Below are 24,489 nucleotides of genomic sequence, written 5' to 3' on the forward strand. Positions count from 1 at the left end.
CTTGTTTTTGTATTTCCCAAATCTGGCAATGTTATCCAAAATAAAATACCTTGTATCCAATGTGCCATGACAGAAATTTCAGACAAGTGTGAAGAGGTAAAATGGGGATGGTGCTGCCTCCTACTGGTAGAACCTGGCAAAACCAGCTATCATGTGTGCACCTGTTTCTTACCAAAAACAGCAAGTCACAAGATACATAGTGGATGAGAAGTGGAGTTTTATGAACCTTCTAATCTTTTAGTCTAAACTTGTTACTACCATAGCCTACTATCTTTTAATTTTTACTGGTATTGACTATTCTTCTTAACTATGTAGTTTTATACTTTTTTTTGTCAGGGTTAGTAAAATATTACCGTACATTCAGAATTTAGGATTTCCTTTGGGATTTCAATATGCTCATTTTATATATTTAAAATTATACTTTTTAGCTGGGCATGGTGGTGCACACCTGTAATCCCAGTGACTTGGGAGGCTGAGGCAGGAGGATCAAAGCCAGCCTCAGCAACTCAGTGAGGCCCTATGCAACTTAGTGAGACACTGTCTCAAAATAAAACATAAAAAGGGCTGAGGATGTGGCTCAGTGGTAAAGCGTCCCTGGGTTAAATTCCTAGTATCGAAAATAAATAAATAAAAATAAAAGTATACATTTTCACCTAACAAAACCACTTTAAAGTCACTCTCAGTACCTGCATCTTTATTTATTCTTACAAAAGAATGATGTACTTTATGTTTGTTTTACGTGCTGGCACAGGTAAATAGAGGAGAACTGGTATATAATAGGTGCTTAATGAAATACCTTTTGTTATTATGATATCATGTTAGCATAATGCTATTACAGAGAACTTGTTGAGGTGTAAGTAGTCCCAAAGAGCAAGAAAGACAAATGAGGCTTTCTGAAGTCATTCTCTGGCAGGAATTGAGAAAATACCAAAGCTCTCCAGGACACTGTTGTCTCTGGATTTCTGTGTGCCAATTGAAACTATCTAGGGGCTGATCAGCACATGGTTTCCTCACTCCCAGTGACCACCTGAATCTCATTGACAGTGATTTTAATGCTTCTTTACCTGTTTAATTTTGGGAGGCAAATATCTGAGCTTCCTGCCTGTCAGTTGTATTTGCCAAAGGTATGTGTGTTCTTGAGGCAGCAAGCGTCTCTCAGTTGCCCAGGAATGCAATTCTGTCTTCACACTGAGAAGTCCAGGGCAGGTCAGGAAAGAAAATCTACTGAGTGGCTCAGGCTCCTGGAGGGTTGGTGTCTGAGCACCTGGAAGCAGGAACAGGGTCAAGTTTTGTGCCTGGTAAGTGTGTCCCTTTTTGAGGTGGGTTTCCTAGGGTTGTTATCAGGGTTTCTTTTTCACTTGTTTTATATGGTCATTAAGCCTCTTTAATGCTATCTGTTATTAAAAGACAATTTCTCTATTTTTATATAGCTAACACTCTCAGTTCAGAAATGGAATTGGGATCCAGGATGGAGAAAAATGATCAGTTCCTGCAGACACTGGGCAAAAAGATCGTCAACAAGTGTCTAGATTTGAATAGTTGTGGATTAACAACCGCAGATGTGCGCAAAATGGGTCTGTATGCAGCTGACCTTGTACAGAGGAATACAGGCTTTTCTGTTGAGATGAGCAGGCAAAACACATTCAGTGACTTTGGTAGGCCAAAGTTTGCTGAGCAGTGCGAGATAATGTCAGAAAGAACTGCTGCAACACTATTTATTTATTTATGATGTTAATTCGGTGGCACATGCAAGTAATCCCGGCTGCTCAAGAGGCTGAGGCAAGAGGATCCTAACTTTGAGGACAGCCTCAGCAATTTAGTGAGATCCTGTCTCAAAATAAAAAGGGCTGAGTTGGGCACAGTGATGCATGCCCATAATCCCAGTGACTTGGGAGGCTGAGGCAGGAGGATGACGAGTTCAAAGCCAGTCTCAGTAACTTTGCGAGATCCTGTCTCAAAATTAAAAATTTTTAAAAAGGGATGGGAATGTGGCTCAGTGGCTAATGCCCCTGAGTTCAATCCCTGGTATGTATAAATGAAAAGATAGATAGGGCTAGGAATGTAGCTCAGTGGTAGAGACCTCTTCTGTTCCATCCCCAATACTGGAAAAAAATTAGCTGACCCTTCTTCAACCCTTCATCATTCTTCAAAGATTTGAGCTGATTTTAGATTGATTCATTTGTTTTTTTCCTAAGCAAATTTACCTACCTAGTAATTACCTCTTTATCCTTGAAATACATCTGTTCTTGTATTTGATATAAACTCATAAAAATCATCCATAAAACTGAGCCCTGATGGGAATTTAAAGAAGTATTATTCATTATTGTGGGATGTTCATTATTGTGGGATGAAAAGTATAACTCTGGGCAATTATTGCTTACACCTTTTTATAAACACACATATACCTTCCATTTTGTGAAAATCCCTCCTCCCCACACCACCTTTTTTTTTTTAACTCTCTTTTTCTTAGATATCTTAAAACTAGCCTTTAATTAGATTGTACATGTCTGCCAACAGAGAGATAAACAGAATCCGTTTTGAGTGAGGGGTCCTTAACCATTTGTTCTGATCTATTCGGGCTGTAGACTGGGTTAATTCATAAAACAGAAACCTACTTCTCACAGTTTTGGAGCCTGGGAAGTCCAAGATCAAGACTTCATAGATGGCACCTCCTAACTATGCCCTCACATGATAGAAAGGGCCAAAAAACTTCCCTTGAGCCTCTTTTATAAGGGCATTAAGCCCATGCATAAGGGCTCCACCTTCATTACTTAATCACCTCCTATAGGCCCCGCCCCTTAGTGCTATTATACTGGGGATTAAATTTCAACATATGCATTTTGGGAGTCTGTGAACATTCAGATTAGAGCACTATTTTATTTAACATTTGGACAGGTCTCTTAAGAGGAAACTGTGGTTCCTCGTGCTTATGGGGTCAGAATCCACTTGCAGAGGGCATGGAAATGCGATCACCAGAATCCAGCTCAAATCTAATGAATCAGCCTTTCAGACTGGGCCCCAGGATTCTGTATTTTAACAAGCCTCACAGGGGATTCTGATGCAAGCTGAAGTTTGGCCGCTGGCTTGTATGTTGTGTACGGGTATTGCATTTTCTTAATGAGATTACTAACAGGAAGGAGGCTTGATTTCCTTTGTTAAAATCAAAATTGGAGTAAAAGGTTATGGGACACAATCATCTGCTAAATCAATGTTTGATGTTAAAAAAAAAAAGCACGTGGTTGGGGCTGGGGTTGGGGCTTAATGGTAGAGTGCTTGCCTACCATATGTGAGGCACTGGGGTCAATCCTCAGCACCCCATTAAAAAAAATAAAGAAAGAAGATAAAGGTTTATATATATGAAGAAAGGACAAATCTTTAAAAAAGAAAAAAAAAGCATGTCACTGAGTTTTTTTCCTTATGTATTCAATAGTTTAATCCTTTTTATAATATTTTGATTATGGCAAATAAGATGCAGTTGCTAAAGTGCTTTGCATGCTAGTGGAAACTTTTTATTTGTCACATGGTTTCAGAATTTTGGAAGGACTGGAATTCCTGTGCCTGTAACCACAGAAGCTCAATAGGCTGCTTGAATGTGACCACTATTTTAAAGTTCAAGACAGATTTAAAAGCAAGCAAGCAGAGATACTTTATCTCTTCTACTCTAGCATTTCCATTCTCAAGTTTTATTGCTTCAGGAGCTAGATGCCCTTCGAGAATTTTTTCCACAGAAAGTAAATTCACTTTTAATGAGCAGTGGCAGAGATTTGGAGAAGGCTCCTATCAAGCTGTAAGCCTGTTCAAACCTCCACTTCTTGGTCAACTGAAGTGTCAAGTAGTGATGGCCAGGTAATCAAGATAAAAAAAGAAAAGATGACAGGCACAGCCAATCTCAGCAGTCCTGGCCTTTAGAGCATTTCCTAGCTCTGAGCATCCAATAGGGTGATGGGTGATGGGTGTCAGGGGTTTTTGCAAAATAAAGAGACTAGAATACATATCACAGTCACAGTGTTCCCAGCAGCAGCAGTAGAATTATCATTACTACTATTGGGTTCAACCCCAATAAAGGATCTTATGAAGACATCACCATATTTTCAGGGTACAGTTATTTAGCACAGATAGAAAGCATCCCAAGAAATAGGAAATTTAAATGTCATAATTTCTCCAATTGTACAGCTTGAAAAATCCCTGTTTGGCTGAAAGTCAACATGTCTTACACCTCCCCCCAACCTCTTATAGTGCAAAACTAGATCTTGTGCATGTAAGATTTGAATTCTGCTTACTAAAATTTACATGTACAAATCAGTATTTTCTCTGTTTACTTCTAGTTGCTTTGCTGCCTTTTCTCCCAGACTTGGAAGAACTGGATATTTCCTGGAATGATTTTGTTGGTGGGAACCTCCCCTCAATCACTCAACAAATGCATGTTACCAGCAAGTTAAAAGTCCTGAGGCTGGCTAGTTGCAGACTTACCACTGAGGATGTCCGAGCACTGGGTACAATGAATGATTTCCTGGAAGCACCTTTACACCTCAAACTCTCAAGGGCAAACAATCTATATTACAGACTATCCCGGTGATCATGGTCAAGAGCACCATATAATGCAATGCTGTGTTGGGCACTTGTACAACTGCTGAAGAGCTATGTGACCCTATACTTGGTGTTATGCTAAGCTCTGTGGATAAGGGAAGGAACAGGGCTGACCAGATAACTGCTTTCACGGAGTTTAAGTAAGGCTCTTGTAGCACTAGCTTGCTCTAGGTCTCAGTTACCTCATCTAAAAAAGACAGGAGTTGGAGTAGATAATATTTAAGTTCTTTTCAAATTCCGGAATAATACCTCCCCTATTTTCCTACCCCCATTTAACAAAAAAATTGATCAAGACAAGATTTTAACTACAAATGATGGTTTAACTAGAACTAGAACCTCAAATAAATCAGTTGATATACTGAACATAGGATAAAATCTGTACAAAGTCATACTACTTACCCAACTTTTTGGCTAAAAGGCTAGCTGGCTTGTTAGATGTCATGAATGCTTTATATTCTTTTTCAGTCTGAAGTTTCTTACTTTGATCACTTACATCTCTTTAAAGAGTTCTGTTAACACAATGTATGCCAACTGTCTCCTGGGGTTAGTCCATGGTAAGTGGAGGCTCCTGATGTCTCTGGCCACTTTCCTGTGGCCAAGGAGAAACACTAAACATCCTGGAGTTGGCCAGATCCTGGGTTAAATCTTAGCTTTGATTTTCAACTAACTGTGTAAACATAATAATTTAACAAGTAATTTGACCTTTCTGAAACTCAGCCTGTTAATCTGATAAATGAGGCTAATATCTGCCTCAAAAACTGTGGAAGAACTAATTAATTTCTGTAAAGTGCCTACTACATGCCTTGTATATAGTAGGTGCTCACTAACTAATAGTTCCGTTTTTTCCCTATTCTCTCATTCAAAATACCTCTCTGGGGGTGTACATGATCAATATAGCCCACCAGTTAGCAGCTGGTTATAATGTAGCAGCAGAGTCTCAAATTTAACATATCATTAACCATGTGTGAAATCAGTTTGGTTTCTTTATTTACCTGAGCTTTCACAATGCTTTGTCTGTAGGAATCCAAGAAGTGGAATTTCTGCCTTGAGGTCCTTTCCACACTTACCTGGTCTTGGAGAGACTCAGCACCCTTGTCACTGAAGTTTTGTACCTTCCTCCCTGTCCCAGAGCTGTTGTCTCTGGAAGAACTCCCAAATCGTCTCCCATGAAGGAGGGCTTATTTATCATCCATACTCTGTCCTCACTGAGCCTTAATGGCAGCTGGAGTACAAGGAGAACAAGTGGTTTATTGATATGATAACATCCATCAATCAGGAGGCATTTCAAAACTGTTACCTTTCTTATAATTGCTTAATGCCTTCCACTGTCATGTTCATTGTAGACATAACTAATTAATCTTCACTCTTTCTCTTGGATCCTGGGGATACTGTGGGACTATAGAAAGTCACCTCAAATTGACTGGCAATGACCCACAAATGACACTTGTTCATTCCTGGTTAAGATGTTGTAACTAATGGAGAACATGCATTTCAACCCAGGACTCCTGGACTCCCCAAACCTTAACCCATGGAAAGAATAAACCATAGTAGAAGTCCTAGCCCAATTGCAGACAGTGGAAGAGAGGCTTTTGTATTCAGGGGACTTTTCAGAACCCTTAACTGATTGGTGTAAAGATTTATACTGAACATTGAGGAAGTACTTTTGCATGTGTGTGTTCTATTCCTCAGGCAGTAAAAATAATTTCTACAGCTAGTCTCTCCGGTGATTTCCCTCATCTTGCCCAGCCTCCATTCTAGCCTTCAGATGCTTTTCTGCATGAAATGGCTTTAGACAGGAAATGGACAAGTTTCACCCCTCTCTCTATGTACTTCACTCCCCTCAGAGGCTATGTGGTTGTCGTAGCTGCTAACACCTGGTGTTCTATTATTAGTTCCTCTCTGTAGTGGCTGTTTAGCTGCACATGGTATTCTTGATGTTGAGGTGAGCTTTACCCCATGGTAGCCAGTTCACAGCTTTGCCTCACTTACACCCCAAACAGATCCCAGAGAGGACCGATGAGATCAAGCAGATGGACTGGTTCAGATATTTACTACCAAAAAAACAACCCAGTAGAACCATCCTATTGATAGGTGGATTTTTTTTAACAACAACCATTTTTTTTCTAGCTTCCAATCATGGCTTCATAATTTTGGAGAGACTAGAATAGCTATGCCTGCAAATATAAAAACTCACTTTTCGGTAAGGAGACAGGAACTGGGTCCTTTTTTTCCCTCACTTCTGTGTCAACTAGCATAGCACCTGGCCCAGTTTTCATACTCCAGAAATAATGGTTGTACCAATTTTGAAATGAATTTCTTGCTTTTCTGTGTAATGATCAACTGGATTTTCTGGCCATTCTGTAACAGGAGAAGCGCTTGAAATGATACCTGAACTTGAAGAGCTAAATTTGTCCTGGAATAGTAAAGTGGGAGGAAACTTGCCTCTGATTCTCCAGAAGTTCCAAAAAGGGAGCAAGATACATGTCCTTGAACTAATGGATTGTGCCCTCACATCAGAAGATGGGGCATTTGTGGGTAAGTGGGATTTGGAAGAATTTTTCCCAGGGAAAAAAGAATGGGAAGATGTCCATGATTGGTAGCTTGGGAATCTACATTTGCTGGGCTTTCTCTTACCCTGTATTTTAAAGGAGGCTAACTCTATCCTCAGGTCTCTGGAAACTTCATTCTCTCTCCTTCTTTCCCTGGACTTTCACATGCTATGTTTTTACAGTGTTGCTCTTCTTGTTTGGATTTCCTTTCTTCCAGGTCGGTTGCTACCCAAGCTGCAAAGTCTTGAAGTACTTGATCTTTCCATTAACAGAAACATCGGTGGTAGTCTCAACAGTATTGCTCAGGGATTACAAAGTGCCTCAACTCTGAAAGTACTGAAGTTACATTCATGTGGATTATCGCAAAAGAGTGTCAAAATATTGGGTGCGTTAACAACATATATATAAAATATAAAATTATCATAAACTATTAGTATAGATGACACACAAATACATACTTAAAAGCTCTTAGGAAATAAAACAAAATGTAAGCAGTAGATATATTGGGGAATACAATTATGGATGGGTAATTTACATATTCTTCATGTTTTATTTATTTTACTAATATTTTACAGTAAACATATCATGATTACAAAAATAAGCTTTTGAAATGGCTGATTCTGAAAAGGCAGGATATTTTAGGCATGAGATAAGAGAGTGGAAAAGTGAAAGTTTTTGTGATACTATAGCTGGCAGGTTTTCCGTGTCTTTGAAAAACTTCAGCATTATTTTATGCTCAGTGGTAGGAAGGAATTGGTACTGATAAAAATAATGGCTTCAATGGTGTCTATGGTTAAAACATTACCCTGTGTGAAGTCTCCAGGTCATAGAGCATGACACTGTGTTTTTTCCTCTGGCTTACAGAGCCTGTAATATCCTTCTCCTGGCAACTTGATAAATCCAAGAGTCCACAGAAACTCCATTGCTCAAGTACAGTTGGGGGCATATAGTTGTAGGATTCAGGTCAGAACCACTGGCCATCCATGCAGATGTCAGGGAGCATGTGTGTGGAATCATGTCAGATCCACACAGCACCAGCTGGCAGAAGTGTACTTACTGGTATACCTCCTTTTGGCTTTCGTCAACACAGTGTGCTCAGTCAGCCTCTCTTCCTGCAGCACTTCTGCCTTCCTTGTCACATACCTTCCTACCACCTTAAAATATATTAAAATGACATTTTGACTCTTTTTAGATGCCGCTTTTAGATACTTGGGTGAGCTGAGGAAATTAGATCTTTCCTGCAATAAGGAGCTGGGTGGAGGTTTTGAAGATGCATCAGCCCCACTGGTCATGCTAAAGCATCTGGAAGTCCTAGATCTTCACCAGTGCTCACTAACAGTGGACGACATAATGTCACTGAGTAAGTATATTCTGTAAAGGAGAGACTTTTTGGAACTTGGAAAATTTGAGATGTACATTTAAATTTAGTTTTTTATGAAGTTATTGGAAGGATCAAATTATCAAAGTTCTGGAACTATCTCAACACAGTGTTTAGCATATACTGAATGCTCAGTAAATGTTATTGAGTCTAGATTCCTCCTATGCACGACTGTAAATGATAGATTTGGCACTTGGAGAAAATTTTGAATTTATGTTTCTGCTTAGCAATGAATTTTTTAGTGTCACGAAGCTGATTACAAACAGGTATGTAGAGAGAATGCCAAAATGTTGTTCAAACTTGCCCAGTAAAGTCAAGCCACTCAAACAAGTGAAACTACAGAAAAAGAGCCAGGTAGTGGTACGTGATGGGTAAACATAACGGCTCAAGATAGGTTCACTTATTTCCCTACCATAAACATAGGTCTGTTGTTGCAACATGTTGTATGTGAATGCAATTTCCCACAGCAAACATAGCCTTGAGATTAAGGGTTTTATTTTCATCCATGGCCACAATAAACCTTGAGCACACATTTGGAATCTGAGCACAGCTTACCTTATAGACCTCTACTAGCTCAGGCCCCTGCCATTGCATGCCTAGATTATTACAAGATCCAAACAGTCTCCCTGTTCCCGCCCCCACTCTGCTTGAGTTCTCTACCCCTTCTCATTTACTCCACCCTGGCCATGCTGTCCTTCCTCACCTCCAGACACACCAGGCATGCACTGGCCTGGGGGCTTTTGCTCTTGCTCTCTCTGGACCATGGGCAACTCCAGGGTCAGTATGTGTCTCATTAAGCACCTGCACATTGCTCAAGCACAGGCACCTGCATATAGTTGGTCCCCAATATATGCATATTGAATATATGAATAAATGAATAGATGAATGACAAGCATGAATAAATATTGTAAAAAAAATTAGTATAATTTGGGGAGAAAAATAGTAAAATAGGTTTTCAGGTTTAACATTTATCTTGTAGAACTGCTAAATTATTTCTCAGGTCCTTATCCCTTGATTTGGGGAAATGAGAAAATTTAACGGTTTTTATGAAGATTTCTGAAGTAAAAAAAGAAAATTCCTTTTGAGCCCTACATGGAGCATTATGTGGTGTTACCATCCCCTTGACCTATCAGAGCTGAGAGTCACACCTAAGGAGACATGCTGAGTTTTCAGGCCTCTGGATTCCCTTGGTAGAACCAAATAACATGAGTATCACATCTTATCTTATTAAATAAGGTGGATAAGAGAAAGATTAAAGTGCTAGAGGATCTCCATGGCTACCACCAGTATAACTGAGGGATAATCCTTCCTTATCCAGGTCACAACCACTAATATGGATGAACAGCCTCAGAAAGCCAACTATTATATAATAACTGGAGCAAATGGTATTGTCCACCTTCTGCTTAATTTTTAAAGGCTGGAAATGCTTTATGACCCTAAATCACTGAACATTCATTTATCTGATTGTTACAGATAATTCCAAAGAAATAGAATTATAGATCATTTAGTCAATAACTGTTGATTAATCTAATTGTGCGAGGCACCATGCCATGGTCTACAGGAAACTCAGACAGTCAAAGAGCTTTAGTATGGTAGGGGCAGGAATAAAACAATCCCTATCCGGATTACACGGTGGGGTGGGGGTATTCAAGATGCTGGAAGAGGAGGAAGCAGTTCCACCTGTTGGGATGAAAACTCCCTGCCCGGCTTGTCTTCCCTTCCTTTGCACAAGCTTTTGTACCTCTGATGTTCTGGGTACTGATCCCCATCCTGGGGTCGAGGTAGTCCCCCATACTTAGAACTTTCCTTCAATGAGGGAGACAGAAAACAAATACTAAACAAGAAAATATCATGCAACCGTGGGTGCTGTCAAATAAAAAATAGGGTGATGTGAAGTGACCACGGGCTTACATTAGCTTGGGTGGCCCTGGAAGGATCTGAGGAAATGAGCCAGCCTCATGGAGATCTCAGGATACTGCAATTCCCATCTTGGTAGAGCGGGGGCAAAGGCCTGGGGGCAGGAAATGCAGCACAAGGATAGTGAACTAGAAGTAACAGAAACCACTCTGGTGCTGTTACTGACAGGTGCCCTGATTGCTTGGTTTCATTGCCTTCCTGCTTCCTAATACTTATATTCACCCCAACTCCCCTACTTTTTTTTTTTTTTTTTGTACCAGGGATTGACTCCAGGGGCATTTTATTACTGAGCCACATCCTCAGCCCTTTTTACTTTTTATTTTGAGATGAGATCTTGCTGAATTGCTTAGGGCCTTGGTAAGTTGCTGAGGCTAGGTTTGAACTCACAGTCCTCCTACCTCAGCCTTCCTAGTTAAGGGATTACAGGTGTGTGCCACCACACCTGGCCTGGTACTTACTTTCTAAGAAAAGAATGATATCAAACTTTAATATGTGTCAGGTACTGTACCAAGTACTTTACATAGACCAATTCCTATCTTCCTAATGATCCTGTGAAGGATGTATTTTATGGTTGAGAAAACAAAGGTTCAGAGTAGGTAACTTGTTCCAAATCACACTGCTCTTTAGTAGTAGGATCCAGGACTGGAGCCCAGTTCTTTCTTGTCTCCAAAGTCTTTGTTCTTAACCTCTGGTCTGGGGAGAGGCTTTGAAGCAGAAAAGCCCAAGTGGCTCCCTGGGAAGAGGCTGGTTTGGGAGGTGTGTAAAGGACAGAGTCACACTGGGGAGAGTTGGTTGACTGTTCAGTTAAGAGGATTGTGACAACCCAACACTGGATGGCTGTCTGTAAGATGGTGCCTAAAACATGTCACTGTTGGTATTTTAACAGCCCAGGTTATCCCTTTACTGTCAAATCTTCAAGAACTGGACTTATCGGCCAACAAAAACATGGGCAGCTCTTCTGAGAACCTACTCAGCAGGCTCCGATTTTTACCCGCATTGAGGTCGTTACTCATGAACAACTGTGCTTTGGAAAGTGAGACTTTCACAGCTCTCGGTGAGAGAATTACCCAGATCCCTGCAGGCACCACGCAATAACAGGGGAGGGTCCACGCTCTCTTTCTCTATGCACAAATTTCATTCCAAAGCTCAAGCCACAGGTACAATGAGGTACTAGTCATGAGGTTTATGACTATAGTTTGTCTTCTTAGGAAATATGCCCTCTTACAAGTGATCTTCTCAAGGCAAATGATTCTGGAAACTGCAGATTTTATATTTTAAATTTACCTTGTATATAACCAACTCTGGAGGGTCTACACCCATGATAACTTAAAATTTTCCAGAAGTTTCCATCTGAATTGAGACTGCAGTACATTGATGGAAGGTGTGTGAGTCTTGCTGACTGAGTTCACTTCCCCACAGTTTTTTTTTTTTTTTTCAGAACTGAGGATTGAACCCAGGGTGCTCTACCACTGAGCTACATCCCCAAACCCCCTTTTTATTTTTTATTAGGAGACAGGGTTTTTCTAAGTTACCCAGGCTGCCCTTGAACTTGTGATCCTCTTGCCTCAGCCTCCCGAATTGCTGAGATTGTGGGTGTGCACCACGGCACCTAGATCCCCATAGCTCTTGCTGTTCTCTCTCAGGAATCTGGGTATGCCTCAAGTTCTTGGATATACCAACCTAGATCAAGGGCCTACTGGATCTGAAATTTCTGCCTACTTAGGAGCAAGAGTATGGTCAGCAAGTAGAAGGAGATATTTTGAGGCAAAAGGGACTTTGTAGCATTTTTCAAAATACACCACCTGGGCAACCAGCACTTTTTTTTTTTTTTTTTAGCACTTTGCACTATTGGTGCTGGAGGCCCCCAACTGCAGCTCCAGGTTCAGTGATTCACTAGGAGGACTCAGGTCTCAGCATGCCATTGCACTCATGGCTAAGATTTATTACAGTGAAAGGACACAAAGCAAAACCGACAAAGGGAAAGGTACCAGGGACAAAGTCCAGAGGAAACCAAGCACAAGATTCCAAGAGTCCTTTCTCAGAGAAGCCATACAAGGCACATTTAAGTTCTCCAGCAGTGAATTATGATGACATGTGTGACATATCTTCTCCCAGTGGAGCTTGCCTAAACTTACTAAAAGTTCAGGGTTTTTATTGAGGCTCAATCATATAGGCCACCTCTGCCTGGCACATTCCAAAATTCCAGACTCACAGAAGGAAAGCTGGTGTTCAGCATAAATCATATTATAAGTACAAACTGATTAGGTACAGTGATCTAGCCTTATCAGGGAACGGTAAGAACATTCCCCAATTCCAAGCTCCCACATGCCAGCAAAGGGCATGGTCAGTAGCAGGCCTTTTTCGGGTAGGAGTCTCAGGCTTGCTATGTTACCTCTTTTTTGCACATTTGCATGTGACTAAAGCCATTGGATCCGGGTATTTCCCGAGTAGTGATGAAAACAGAGTCCTCCCCTCTGACCCTTTCTCAAGTGCTATGCCAGTTGACACTTCATGAAAAGTGTATTGTACTGTGGACCAGACAAGAGCTATTACTAATGAAATGCATTCTGTTAATAAAAATAAATACATATCACTCACTCCAAATTCGAAGGGCACTGCTGACTTCCGATGCATTCACCCATGTAGACCTGGTCCTTGTCATTACTGCTCCCAAGCAGTAATCTTTCATCTCTTTGCCATGTGTCTGGATAGGGAGAAATCCCAGGTCATGTTCCTATCAGACCTGGCATTCTTTATCTGGGGTCACAGAGAGTCCATCAGTATGCTCGAGGGGGCCTACCTATGAGCTCCCTAAAATTGATCACAATTATTCTGTGTTGGGGGAGTGTTTGGTACATTTCCTGCCCCCCTCCCCCACCCCCCACCACCAAAACGCCTGGAATTCAGTCTGCCTGAAATCAAATCCTGACTGTGGCTATTGAGACCTGTGGGACCTCAGGTACTTAATATTATTGTTCCATGTTTCACTTTCCTCATCTGTAAAATATAAGATGAAATAATAGTACAGCCTCACGAGGTTGTCAGAATTAAGTGGGTTCATGCATGTAAAGTTCTTAGAAAGCTCCTGGCAACATAGTAAATGTTCAATAAATGTCAGTTGTTGATGTTATTATGGGGAGAGAGTCTATAAATTTCATTTTTAAAACAAATAGTGTTGGATCACTGCCCTGTTTAAAAAATTCAGTGTCCTTCCTGTCGCACTTCAGGTGATACCCCCATTCCTCAATGTGGTTTAAATGGCCCTAGGGATCTAGCTTCAGTACCTTGACTATTCTTTTCTTTGCTCTCTGAATCCAACCTCAATTGGATTCTTTCTGTTCCTTCATGTCACGCAAGACCATCCTGTTCTCTGCCACACCCTACCTCCAATCCCTACTCCTTCCTGGGAAGTTTTGACTCAATTTTCAGGTCCCAAGAAAACAGAACACATAAAAATGTCTCTTGTTATCTAAATTAGGAACCTGTTTATAACCTTCATCAGAATTTATAATTATGTATTTATTTGTGTGGTTGTTTAATGTCTATATTTCTTCTAGATTATAATCTCCTTGAGGGGAGAGATTGTGTTGATTCTTTATTGCATACCTGAAGCACATTTTAGGTACTATCTACACTTAGTTAAGTTAGTTAACATTAGTTAAATTAGTAAATAAATAACAAACTTCTTAAAGGGGTCTGTAATTCATCAAATGGTTAGGTAGGCACATTACATACACAAATGACATACTCCACTGCTTGGACTAATTTAGATAAGTTCCAAAAAAGAGTAAATTTGGGGTCAACATCATATTTCATAAATATAATTCCAGTAGGGAAAAGTTGAATTTTTTTTTTAAGAAAAAGAAAAAATCTTGAAGAAATCAAGCTGTCCTAAGATACATGACTTTCTAATTCTAGGTGCACAATGAATCATGATCAAGTAGAAATTACACTAAATTATATCATCTGACATAACTCTATCCACTCAATTTAAATTAACCTGATTGATGGATATACTCTATATCATTTTTTGTTTATTCATTTTTTAAATTTTATGGTAGTGGGGATTGATTCCAGGACCTTGCACAGGCTCAGCCAGCACTCTACAGCTGAGCTGCACCCCCAGCCTTTTTTAGTTTTTGCTTTAAGACAAGGTCTTCTAAATTACCCTGGGCTGGCCTCAAATTTGAAATCCTCCTGCCTCAGACTCCCAAGTAGTACTCTACATTGCTTCTTTAAGAAAAGTTTGATTTTTCTTTATTGTACATCTTTGTATCATAAGTGAGAGAGATTTTCTTACAATATACTATAAAATAATAGATATTTTCTCTTGAACACATATTATTCTTTGTTCTTTTTATTTTGATACTAGGGATTAAACCTAGGGGTACTTTACCACTGAGTTACCGCCCCAGTCCTTTTAATTTTTTTATTTTGAGACAGGGTCTCAGTAAATTGTTCAGGGCCTCACTGAATTGCTAAGACTGGCCTCCAACTTGTGATCCTCATGCCTAAAACTCACTAGTCACTGGGATTACAGGCATGCACCATAGCACCTAGCTATATTGTTCTTTAGAAAGAAAACAGAGCACAAAAAGTGTTTTTAATTACTATGCTTGGGAATAAGTTGTTCTGGTTAATTTTAACTCTAAGGTCAACTGAGAATCAAGCAGAAAATGTTTTCATTTTCTTTAAAAACTTTCCAGAATACATGGGTTCTTTTCCTTGCCTCAGTAATTGCAGTGAAGTAAACACAAATATATCTTTTTGTTCCAAAGCCTTCGGGAGGCTTATCCCCATCTCTGACTTTCAGCAGTGACTGTACAGTGGAACATGTAACCAACCAGGGCATGCTCTGAAAATCTTGATTAGCTCTCCAAGCACTTTGCCTTTTTCTCCTTCCCAAATATGAAGAAAAAGAGAGAAAAACCCCCAGCCAATAGTGAATTCCATTTAATCACGTTTTACTGTTCTGAAGTTTCCAATGTTTTCCCAACTAAAAATCATCAATATAAATTGACGCCATGAATTTCAGGCCGGAGAAAACAATCTCTACAACTTTCTCCACCCTGAGTATATTAATATGTTGTCCTGGTCTATGCTCCTCAAGTTCAAGGCTTACGATATCTAAGTTATTCTTATCATTATCACTTTTAGTCGAAGCCTCTATTCACCTCCCCGCTCTGGAAACAGTCAACCTTTCTTGGAATAAGTGTGTTGGTGGCAACCTGAAACTGTTTCTGGAAACACTAAAGCTATCAACATCTCTTCAAGTGCTGAGGCTGAGCAGCTGTTCCCTGGTGACAGAGGACGTGGAACTCCTGGGTTTGTATCAGATCATTCCAAGGCAGTCTTGGCATGCAGAGCACGGGAATGGGGGAGAGGGAGAAGTCAGGAGGCCTGGGGCTAAGGTCTGGGTAAGCTTCCCCTTTCCCCAAAATCTGTCTAGGAGAGGTCTGGTTAAAATGAGGGACAATTCTAAAAGCAAATGGCAGGGGTTGAGGTTGTGGCTCAGTAGTAGAACACTTGCCTGGCACATGTGAGGTTCGATCACTGGGGTTTGATCCTCAGCACCACATAAAAATATATAAATAAAATAAAGGTATTGTGTCCATCTACAACTAAAAAAATATTTTAAAAATAAATAAAAGGAAATTACATAAAAGTGTTTCCTAAGAGGAGATGGATACAGATAGGTGGTTCCTGTCAGGTAGATAGCTTTTGCTCCACACCCTCCCATATGTTGAGTCTTCAGTGTTCACACGTCCATCATTTTACTTCCACATAAGGTTTGCCCTAGCCACACGGTATTTGCACTACTACTTAATTTTACCTCTGAATTGACTCTTGCTTTTATTTAAATAAAAAACTGGCCAAGCATGGTAGCACATGCCTGTATTCTCACCTACTCAGGAGGCTGAGGCAGGAGGAATTGTAGAGTCTGTTCTGGGCAAATTAGACCCTCAAAATAAAATTAAAAAAAAATTAAAAGGCTGGGGATGGAGCTCAGTGATAGAGCTCCCCTTTCCCACCCCAGGTTTCACTCCAGAACAAAATAAATAAATGAATAAAATAAACCAAAAATATAAAGGAAGTTAGAATACAATTTTCGCACTGAAATGTGTTAATTCTCATACAGATTAAAGTGATGCCTGCTGAAGACTGTGAGAAGAGTTTAATTCTCTCTTTGCAAATAAATAGATAAATAAATAAATCTAGCACTTTCTCCACGTCAATTTAGAAAGCTATAAGGAAAATTGAATAACTTTTTGTACTGTGAGATTCTAGGCAATGTAATACCTGAAATCACTAGGCAGGTCCACTTCCCCTTGGGAAATGATGAATTGGAGAGTCTCTGTCTCCTATATTTCCTTGTCCTCACACCCCCATTTTATTCAGCCACCAACTTTCAGATCTCTGAAGCCATGAGCACCCATGGAAATGAGGTAGCTGTATCTATGTTCTCAGTGTTTACCATCTGTTCTGCTATGAGAGGACACCTGTGCCTAAAAATCACGTGCTATGCAAAAATCACTCAGTAATAACCACAGGGTTTATGGTTAGAGGCACAGCACTTGAAACTTCATCAGTGACACATAGGAACTAGTAGAAATACCAGTAGAGTTGTTTTCTGTGTTAAATTGGCTAAGAAATACAGAAATATTACAGTAAATATGGCACTTTGAAAAGATCTAAAGTTTGTGGAAGGAGAATCACCTGAGGTAGAATAGTAAGTTCCAACACCAGATGTGGTTGAGTGAGCATTGTTGTTCCCCTGAGGTGTGTTCGTGTGTACAGATTTATTCCCATGAGCAGCTGGAATGGTTTTTATACGTTCACCTGGTGTTTCCTGTTGGTCATTGTGCAAAACAAAGAAGGAATTTGCATTATGCTCAAACTGTTCCCTGAGATTTCAATCTAGTTGGAAGAAAGTAGCATTCTCAAAACAAATGTTATAACAAAAATGATTGTGATTAGAAGATTGGGACAAAACATTGTGATTTTTATGTGCATTTCCCTAGTGATCGATGATGTGAAAATCTTTTTGTGTGCTTATTTGTCAACTGTACATCTTCTTTGGTGAAGTGTCTGCTCTAAATATTTTGCCTAATTTAAAAAGTTGGATCATTTGTTTTCTTATTAATGACTGTTGAGATCTGTCTTGATTTCCTGGACATTAAGTCCTTTACCAAATACGTCATTGGCAAGTATTTTCTCTGATCTGCTTTTCATTCTCTTTAACTATTTTTTTGCAGAGCAAAACCTTCAGTTTTGGAGTAGGTCTATTTATATTTTTGTTAATTTGTTGGATAGAGCTTCTTCTGTGTTTCAACTTAGAACTTTTTGAAAATACAAAACTCTCAAGGATTTTTTTCCGGTATTTCTAAAAGTTTTATATTTACATTTTACCTGTTATTCATTTGAGTTAATTTTATATGAGGTGTGAGGTATGAATAGAAATTAGTGTTTATTTCATATGACTTTCTAATTATTTGAACACTGTTAATTGAAAAAAAAAAAACTCTCCTTTCTCCATTGTATTTCCTTTGTATTTTTGTAAAAATTCAACTAGCCCTATTTGTGAGGGTTTATTTCTGACCTTTCTTTTCTGCTCCATTGATCTATGTCTATATTATTTTACCAATATCACACTGTCTTGATTTACTTTACATCTTGAAGTCAGGCAGTATGAGTGTTCTGACTTTGTTCTTTTTCAAAAGTATTTTGGTTTTTCTAATTCCATGCCATCGTCATATAAAATTGGAATCATACTGTCAATATCATTTTTTAATCCTCATGGAAATTTGATTTGAACTCCATTGATCAATTCAGGGAGAAATGACATTTTGACAATACTGAATATTCCAATCCATTAACATATTATATCTCCCTATTAAGGTACTCTTTGGTTCTTTCATTGGTGTTTTATAATTTGCTGTACAGATCCTGCACATATTTTATTAAATTTTTATCTGAGTATTTAATTTTTATGGTGTTATTATAAAAGGTACTATTTAATTTTTGAATCCAAATTAATAATTGCTAATGTATAGAAATACAATAGGTTTTTTAAAATTTTGAAATTTATTTTTAGTTCTGGTTGGACACAATACCTTTATTTTATTTACTTATTTTTTTATGTGGTACTGAGGATTGAACCCAGTGTCTCACATGTGCTAGGCAAATATACTGCTGAACTATAAACCCCAGCCCCTACAATGTTACCAATCTTCTGAAAGAATCAGCTTTTTAAAAGTCTATTTTCTGAATTGGATACCATTAAAACATATATATTTAAAATATATATTTTATATTATTTTAAATACATGTTTTAATATATTTTAAATATATGTATTTTTAATGGTATCCAATTCAGAGATGTATATCAAGAGAGATAACTATGTGTATTTGCTATGTATATATATAATTATATGTATATTTGTTACCTATATATAGTTATATATATTTGTTTATTTATATTTATTTATTTTTGGTACTGGGGATGGAACTGAGCTATATCCTTAGCCCTTTTATTTCATTTTTTAAATTTTTAAAAATATTTTTTGGTACTGAGGATTAAACCCAGGAGTGCTCTACCTAATGTAGTTCAGCCCTTTGTTTATTTTTTTAAATATTTTTTTTCTTGTAGATGGACACAATACCTTTTATTTATTTATTTTTATGTGGTGCTGAGGATCAAACCCAGTGCCTCACACATGCTAGCAAGCGCTTCACCACTGAGCCACAACCCCAGCCTTGACCTTTGTTTATTTTTTTATTTTGAGACAGGGTCTCACAGAGTTGGTGAGGCTGGCCTTGAACTTGTGATACTCTTGTCTCAGGCTCCTGAGTTGTTGGCATAACAGACATGTGCCACCATGCCAAGCTTGAAACCATTAAATATACATAAGTTAGTTATTTTATTTAAAGTTTACAATTAAAATTTATTTCTTTAATTCATTTTATTTAGGTCGACATAAAATTTTATCAATTATACCTTCAGTCATTGTATGTTTTTCTTATTTTTTGCCGCTAGTTTTTTTCCCCTACATAAAATTTATACTTTTACATTTGTCAGGGATATTTTTTTCTTCTTTCAATTTTTAGTAGCAATATTACTAAATGTGGGTTTAGCCATTGCCACTTTTATATTGCTTTCTTTCTAACAGAAACATTAAGGATTTGTTAATCACTGGTAGCTGGTGTTCATTTCCTTTATAAACAAACATTTTTCCCCCATAGAGTAGACTACAAAGCAAATATTTACATGACCCACAATTCCACTACCCAGATCTTTAAAGATATAATAAATATAAAATATTAAAAAATAATACTGTAAATAGGGTGCTCACATATGGAAAATCCAAAAAGGATAGAAAAATGAGTGAGATTTGCTTTAAAAATACTTTTTAAAAAAGGGGGGGGGGTAGAAGAAAGAGGATTATATGAGGCAAAATTAGTGTAATGAAGACAACTGTTGAGGCCGATCGCTGGGACATGGCAGCCACACTCTCCTAATTGTTGTATATTTGATAATTTCCATAATTCAACCCCCCACCCCCACCCCCGCCATCAGATGAGTTGCTTAGGCTGTTGCTTAGGCTGGCCTTGAACTCCTCAGCTATAAGCACACACCACTACACTCTGCTACAAACTTTTTTCTAAAGAGTGGGGGAAAACATGCACGCTGTCTTTAACACAGGTCAGATCTTGAGAATACTGTGAGTAATGTTGTGAGACAAGACATTAAGGTGACACACACACTGAAACCGACACCTAGGGACAGACAGCAACTCTTGAGTGTTCAGACGACTGAGCTCTCCAGCGCCCCCTGTTGGCGAGTGAAAGAGATGGGGTTGGAGTGTCCTACTAGATCTGGGATCCATGATGGGTGAGAAGTGATTGAAAGACCCGGGCATGGTTAGTCCTCAAAGTGGAATTTGAGGCAGACCTGACTGTTGTCCAACACTGCAGGACTGGCATGAGAAGGAGGAGCTGAGTTTTCCAGCTGGCCAGCAGAACTGATGGGTGAAAGTCACTGGGAGCAGAAAGGGGGCCCGAGAAGGGATTCTCCCTGCTAAAGTGGCTTTCCAATGAACTTCAAAGGATGGTTCAGGTGGAGTCATGGTGGTCACCCATAGAGGGCTGTCAAAGGGATTCCTCTCTGGTCATTGCTCTGGAAGTTGAATGGGGAGACTTTCAGGATCCCTTGACACTCCAAGATTCTGGGACCCGTACCTGGGCTGAAGAGGAAAGAATGTGCTATTTGCCTTGGGTATCTCTCCCACCTGTTCTTGCAGAAGTTGTTATCTTCTCTTAGTTTTATCATAACTATTATTTATTAAGTGCCTTTATAGCATCTATTATGGTATGTACTATTCAAAGGGGGAAATTGTCCTGTGTACTAGTGATCTCTAAAGTGAAATTATCCAAGTATGTTTTGCACACTGAAAGTGCTTGGTTAAATAATTATTGAATGAAGAATGATGGAATGAATGACTAGAAAATAACTAAACAGTATTAAACAACAAGAAGACTATTTACAAGTGGTCCTGAGTTCATGCCAATGAATCATCTCTCCAGACGTTTAAGTCTGAAGGAGAGCTGGGTCTCCAGGGAGGCAGAGAGCAGGAACTGGACAAAAATGAAATTCTTTGGGTTGAGATCTGGAAAAATGAAAAAAAATCCATTTTCAAACTTTAAATGGCATGTACAGGGGAAATTTTGTTCAGATGCCTGAATAAAAGCTGTTAGTTAAAAACAAATAATTACTAATTACTAATATTGTCATTACTAATCCCAGGGATGCCGTGTTATGTGAAATAGGAAACAACAAGGGTAGAAAGTATTCTTGTTTCTTAGTGTTGGGGGCAATACTCATTTTGTTTTGCAGCATCAGTTATACGGATGGGACACCTGACCAAACTGCAGAAGCTTGACCTGAGCTATAATGATGGCATCTGTGATGCAGGATGGGCCATCTTCTGCCAAAATTTGTGGTTCCTCAAAGAATTAACAGAGCTGGATATTAGCCTTCGGCCATCACACTTTCGGGACTGTGGACATTGGTTTAGATATCTGTTATGTGCTGTAAGCAAACTCCCTGAAATCACTGAGATAGGAATGAAAAGATGGACCCTCCCAGCCTCACAGGAGGAAGAACTAGGATCCTTTGACCAAGATCCCAAAAGAAGAGGCATTCACTTTGACCATGGTGAGTTTCGGTAAACTGGTTTCTTAGGTCTTACTTAGCTAGGAACAATTCTCTAGAGCAGGAAAAGAGTATGAGCAAATTCCAGTGTCATCAACTGAGTATCAACTTGTGGTTGTTTACTGGGACTTATGTTACAAGAGCTTTGTAAATATATGTAGCTAATAATTCAATTCCAGCATGTCTTTATTCTCTGTCTTATGAAAAAAAGGATGACATTTTCCAACAGATTTTGTTTTGGATATATAATTAGTTCACTTACTATTTAGAAAGCCTACCAAACATGTTGATATTCTGATAGAGTGTTTGCTTTCTTCTTACTCTGAAATTTTTTCTTTCTTGTTTTCCTATTCATGTTCTAAATATAAAGATGTGTGTGTGTGCGTGTACCTAAATGCACATAAATGTGAATCTAATGTAAAAGAAACTAGCTGTGTAAAAGTGCTATGTTATCTTTGCTATTATAACATAAAACTTGTTGTGTTGCATTTTTCTCTCAGATATAAACTATGTACACTAATAATGGCCATTGATATATAAATCTTGGTTAAAAGGTAGCCAAAAATTCAAAATCCTGCATGAAAATCACATCTCGTTAAAATAAAGTAAAATATTTTATAGTTAGAACAAATTGTTAACTTATCACCTCTGGGTATTTCTTATTACTAATTCATTAATAAAAGCTTTTGTGTTGCTCTAAGCAATTTTTGAAAATTTTTTTTCTTGAAATCAGGTGTGGTGGCACACAGACTTGTAATCCAACAACTCAGGAGGCTGAGGCAGGAGGATTCCATGTTTGAGTCCAGCCTTAGCAATTTATTGAGGCCCTAATCAACTAAGCAATACCCTGTCTCAAAATAAAAATGAAAAGGGATGGAGAAGTATCTTAGTAGTTAAGTACCCCTGGGTTCAATTCCTTATACTTCACCCCCAATATTTTTGTTTTTGTTTTTCTTATACTACTACATCAAAGCCATTGCAGAGCAGAGATGTTTGCATACACATTTCTGTTCTGATACCATCAAATCACATTGTGTCTTGCTTTTCTCTAGCTACAATATAATTAGGATTGCAATCATTGCTTAGAAAACATGTAAATTTTAAATCAGTACTACTTCAAAAGAGTCATCAGGATGAGTGGTTTTGAGGGCTGTAGAAGGGCATATTTTGGTTAATGTGATATTTTCTTCCCTGTACAGTGCCATGAATCTCATAAACATCTATGCTCATGCAAATATCTGTGTATGAATGTTCATAGCAGCTTGATTTGTAATAGCCCCAAACTGGAAAGAACCCAATATCTTTCAGTGAATGAATGCTTAAACAAACTGTGGGACTATGTAATATATTCAGAAACAAAGAGGAATAAACTTGATACATGCAATATTTTGGATGATGCTAAGTAGAAAAAAGTCAATCTTAATTACAAATTCTGTGATTCCATTTATATGACATTCTTGAAATAATGGGATTTTAGAGATGGAGAACAGTTTAGGGATTGAGGTGCGTAGTGGTAGGTATGACTACAAAAGAATAGCACAAGGGAGACTTGTAAAGAACAATTCTGTATCTTGATTGTGATGGTTTATAGAAAGCTCATGTTTCAAAAGTGCATTGAAACACACACACACACACACACACACACACACACACCAGGACATGTGCAAACTGAAGAAATCTGAAATAGTTCTGTTGATTGTACCAATGTCATTATAGTTTTATTATTGTATTACAATTATGTAAGATGTTAGCATTGAGGGAGGGTGAAGGGTGCTTGGACCTACCTGTACCATTCTTTGGAACTTCCTGTGAATCTATAATTTTTTCAAAATAAAATTTTAAGCAGACATAATATTAAAATAAATTCCTAGTACCAACCACTTGCTTTACAGTTGTTGGTTTATGGTCAATCTCTATTCTCTTCCTCCTCCCCCATATTATTTTGAAGCCATTCCCAGGTATATTCTTTTGTCCATAAATAATTCAGCAAAAGTAGGAATCGTTTATTATTACAAATAACCACAATTCTATAAGTTTGATCATGGAAGGCATCTGATTCCTGGTCATTTTGCCTTCTTAATCCATTAATCATTACCTCAATTCATTAATTTATAAGAATTATTTCTTTTTTTCCTTTACGGGTTTTCCTTTTTCCACCTTCTTTCCTTTCTTATCTTTTGGAGACGTCTTTCCTTTCTTTTGTGCTTTGATTAGTTCTTCATATTTCCCAAATCCTTTCCGTACCATGGTCCCACGCCACCATGCCTGGATCTGCAAACAAAGTAAACCCAAACTCAGCATCTGCTGATGTCATGATTGCTGTGGTTTTAATTTGGTCTGTCTCCTCTGGAACTCACACGGATACGATTCCCAATGTAATGGCATTGAGAAGTGGTGGAATCTTTAAAAGCTATTGGGCCATGCAGGCTTAACACACAGTCCTTGTTCTCATAGGACTGGGTTAATGACAGAAAGAGACAACCGTTACAAAGCAAGGCCTCCACGTGTGTTTCACCTCCTTTGGAATGTGCACAATTGCACTTTCACCTTCTGCCATATTGTGACCTCCTTTTCAGATACCATTGCTCTTGGACTTCCTGGCCTTGAGAACCATGAGCCAAATAAACCTTTATTTATTTTCTATGACTCACCTGGCCTCAGGTATTCTGTTATAGCAACAACAACAAAAATAGATTAAGACAATGATACACTGGAGATGTTTAATTTCTTTGTTCTGGTGTGTGGTCTTAAAGATGCAGAGAGTGGGAGGTGGCTTGAATTCTAAACCTTAAATTCTATCTTTCTCAATCAGCCAATCAGTCAAGCAAAAAAAAAAAAAAAAAAAG

At 38.5% G+C, this 24,489-nt stretch overlaps 2 protein-coding genes across 4 annotated transcripts in view; one reads left to right on the forward strand and one right to left on the reverse strand.

Moving 5' to 3' along the window:
* The first annotated feature begins 637 nt into the window (after window positions 1-637).
* On the forward strand, window positions 638-22,343 carry Lrrc31 (leucine rich repeat containing 31). 3 transcript variants are annotated; one of them, XM_048814320.1, is made up of 9 exons: window positions 647-1,298; window positions 1,431-1,574; window positions 4,326-4,493; window positions 6,955-7,122; window positions 7,354-7,521; window positions 8,329-8,496; window positions 11,318-11,485; window positions 15,589-15,756; window positions 21,326-22,343. In XM_048814320.1, exons 2-9 carry the CDS (start codon window positions 1,451-1,453, stop codon window positions 21,658-21,660), a joined length of 1,467 nt encoding a protein of 488 aa, XP_048670277.1. In that variant the 5' UTR covers window positions 647-1,298; window positions 1,431-1,450; the 3' UTR covers window positions 21,661-22,343. The 3 variants fall into 3 exon arrangements, with proteins under 3 accessions (XP_048670278.1, XP_048670277.1, XP_048670279.1); XM_048814321.1 differs by lacking the exon at window positions 11,318-11,485 and having other exon boundaries at window positions 638-1,298; XM_048814322.1 differs by lacking the exons at window positions 647-1,298; window positions 1,431-1,574 and adding an exon at window positions 3,487-3,846.
* A 1,000-nt stretch (window positions 22,344-23,343) lies between these two features.
* Lrriq4 (leucine rich repeats and IQ motif containing 4) overlaps window positions 23,344-24,489 on the reverse strand; it is a 16,902-nt gene continuing 15,756 nt past the window's right edge. The window contains exon 5 of the mRNA XM_015494282.2: window positions 23,344-23,914. Coding sequence (XP_015349768.1) covers window positions 23,762-23,914 — 153 coding nt within the window. The 3' untranslated portion in view covers window positions 23,344-23,761. The remainder of the gene's footprint in view (window positions 23,915-24,489) is intronic.

Source organism: Marmota marmota, unplaced genomic scaffold (genome assembly GCF_001458135.2).
Source record: "Marmota marmota marmota unplaced genomic scaffold, marMar, whole genome shotgun sequence".
NCBI lineage: Eukaryota > Metazoa > Chordata > Mammalia > Rodentia > Sciuridae > Marmota > Marmota marmota.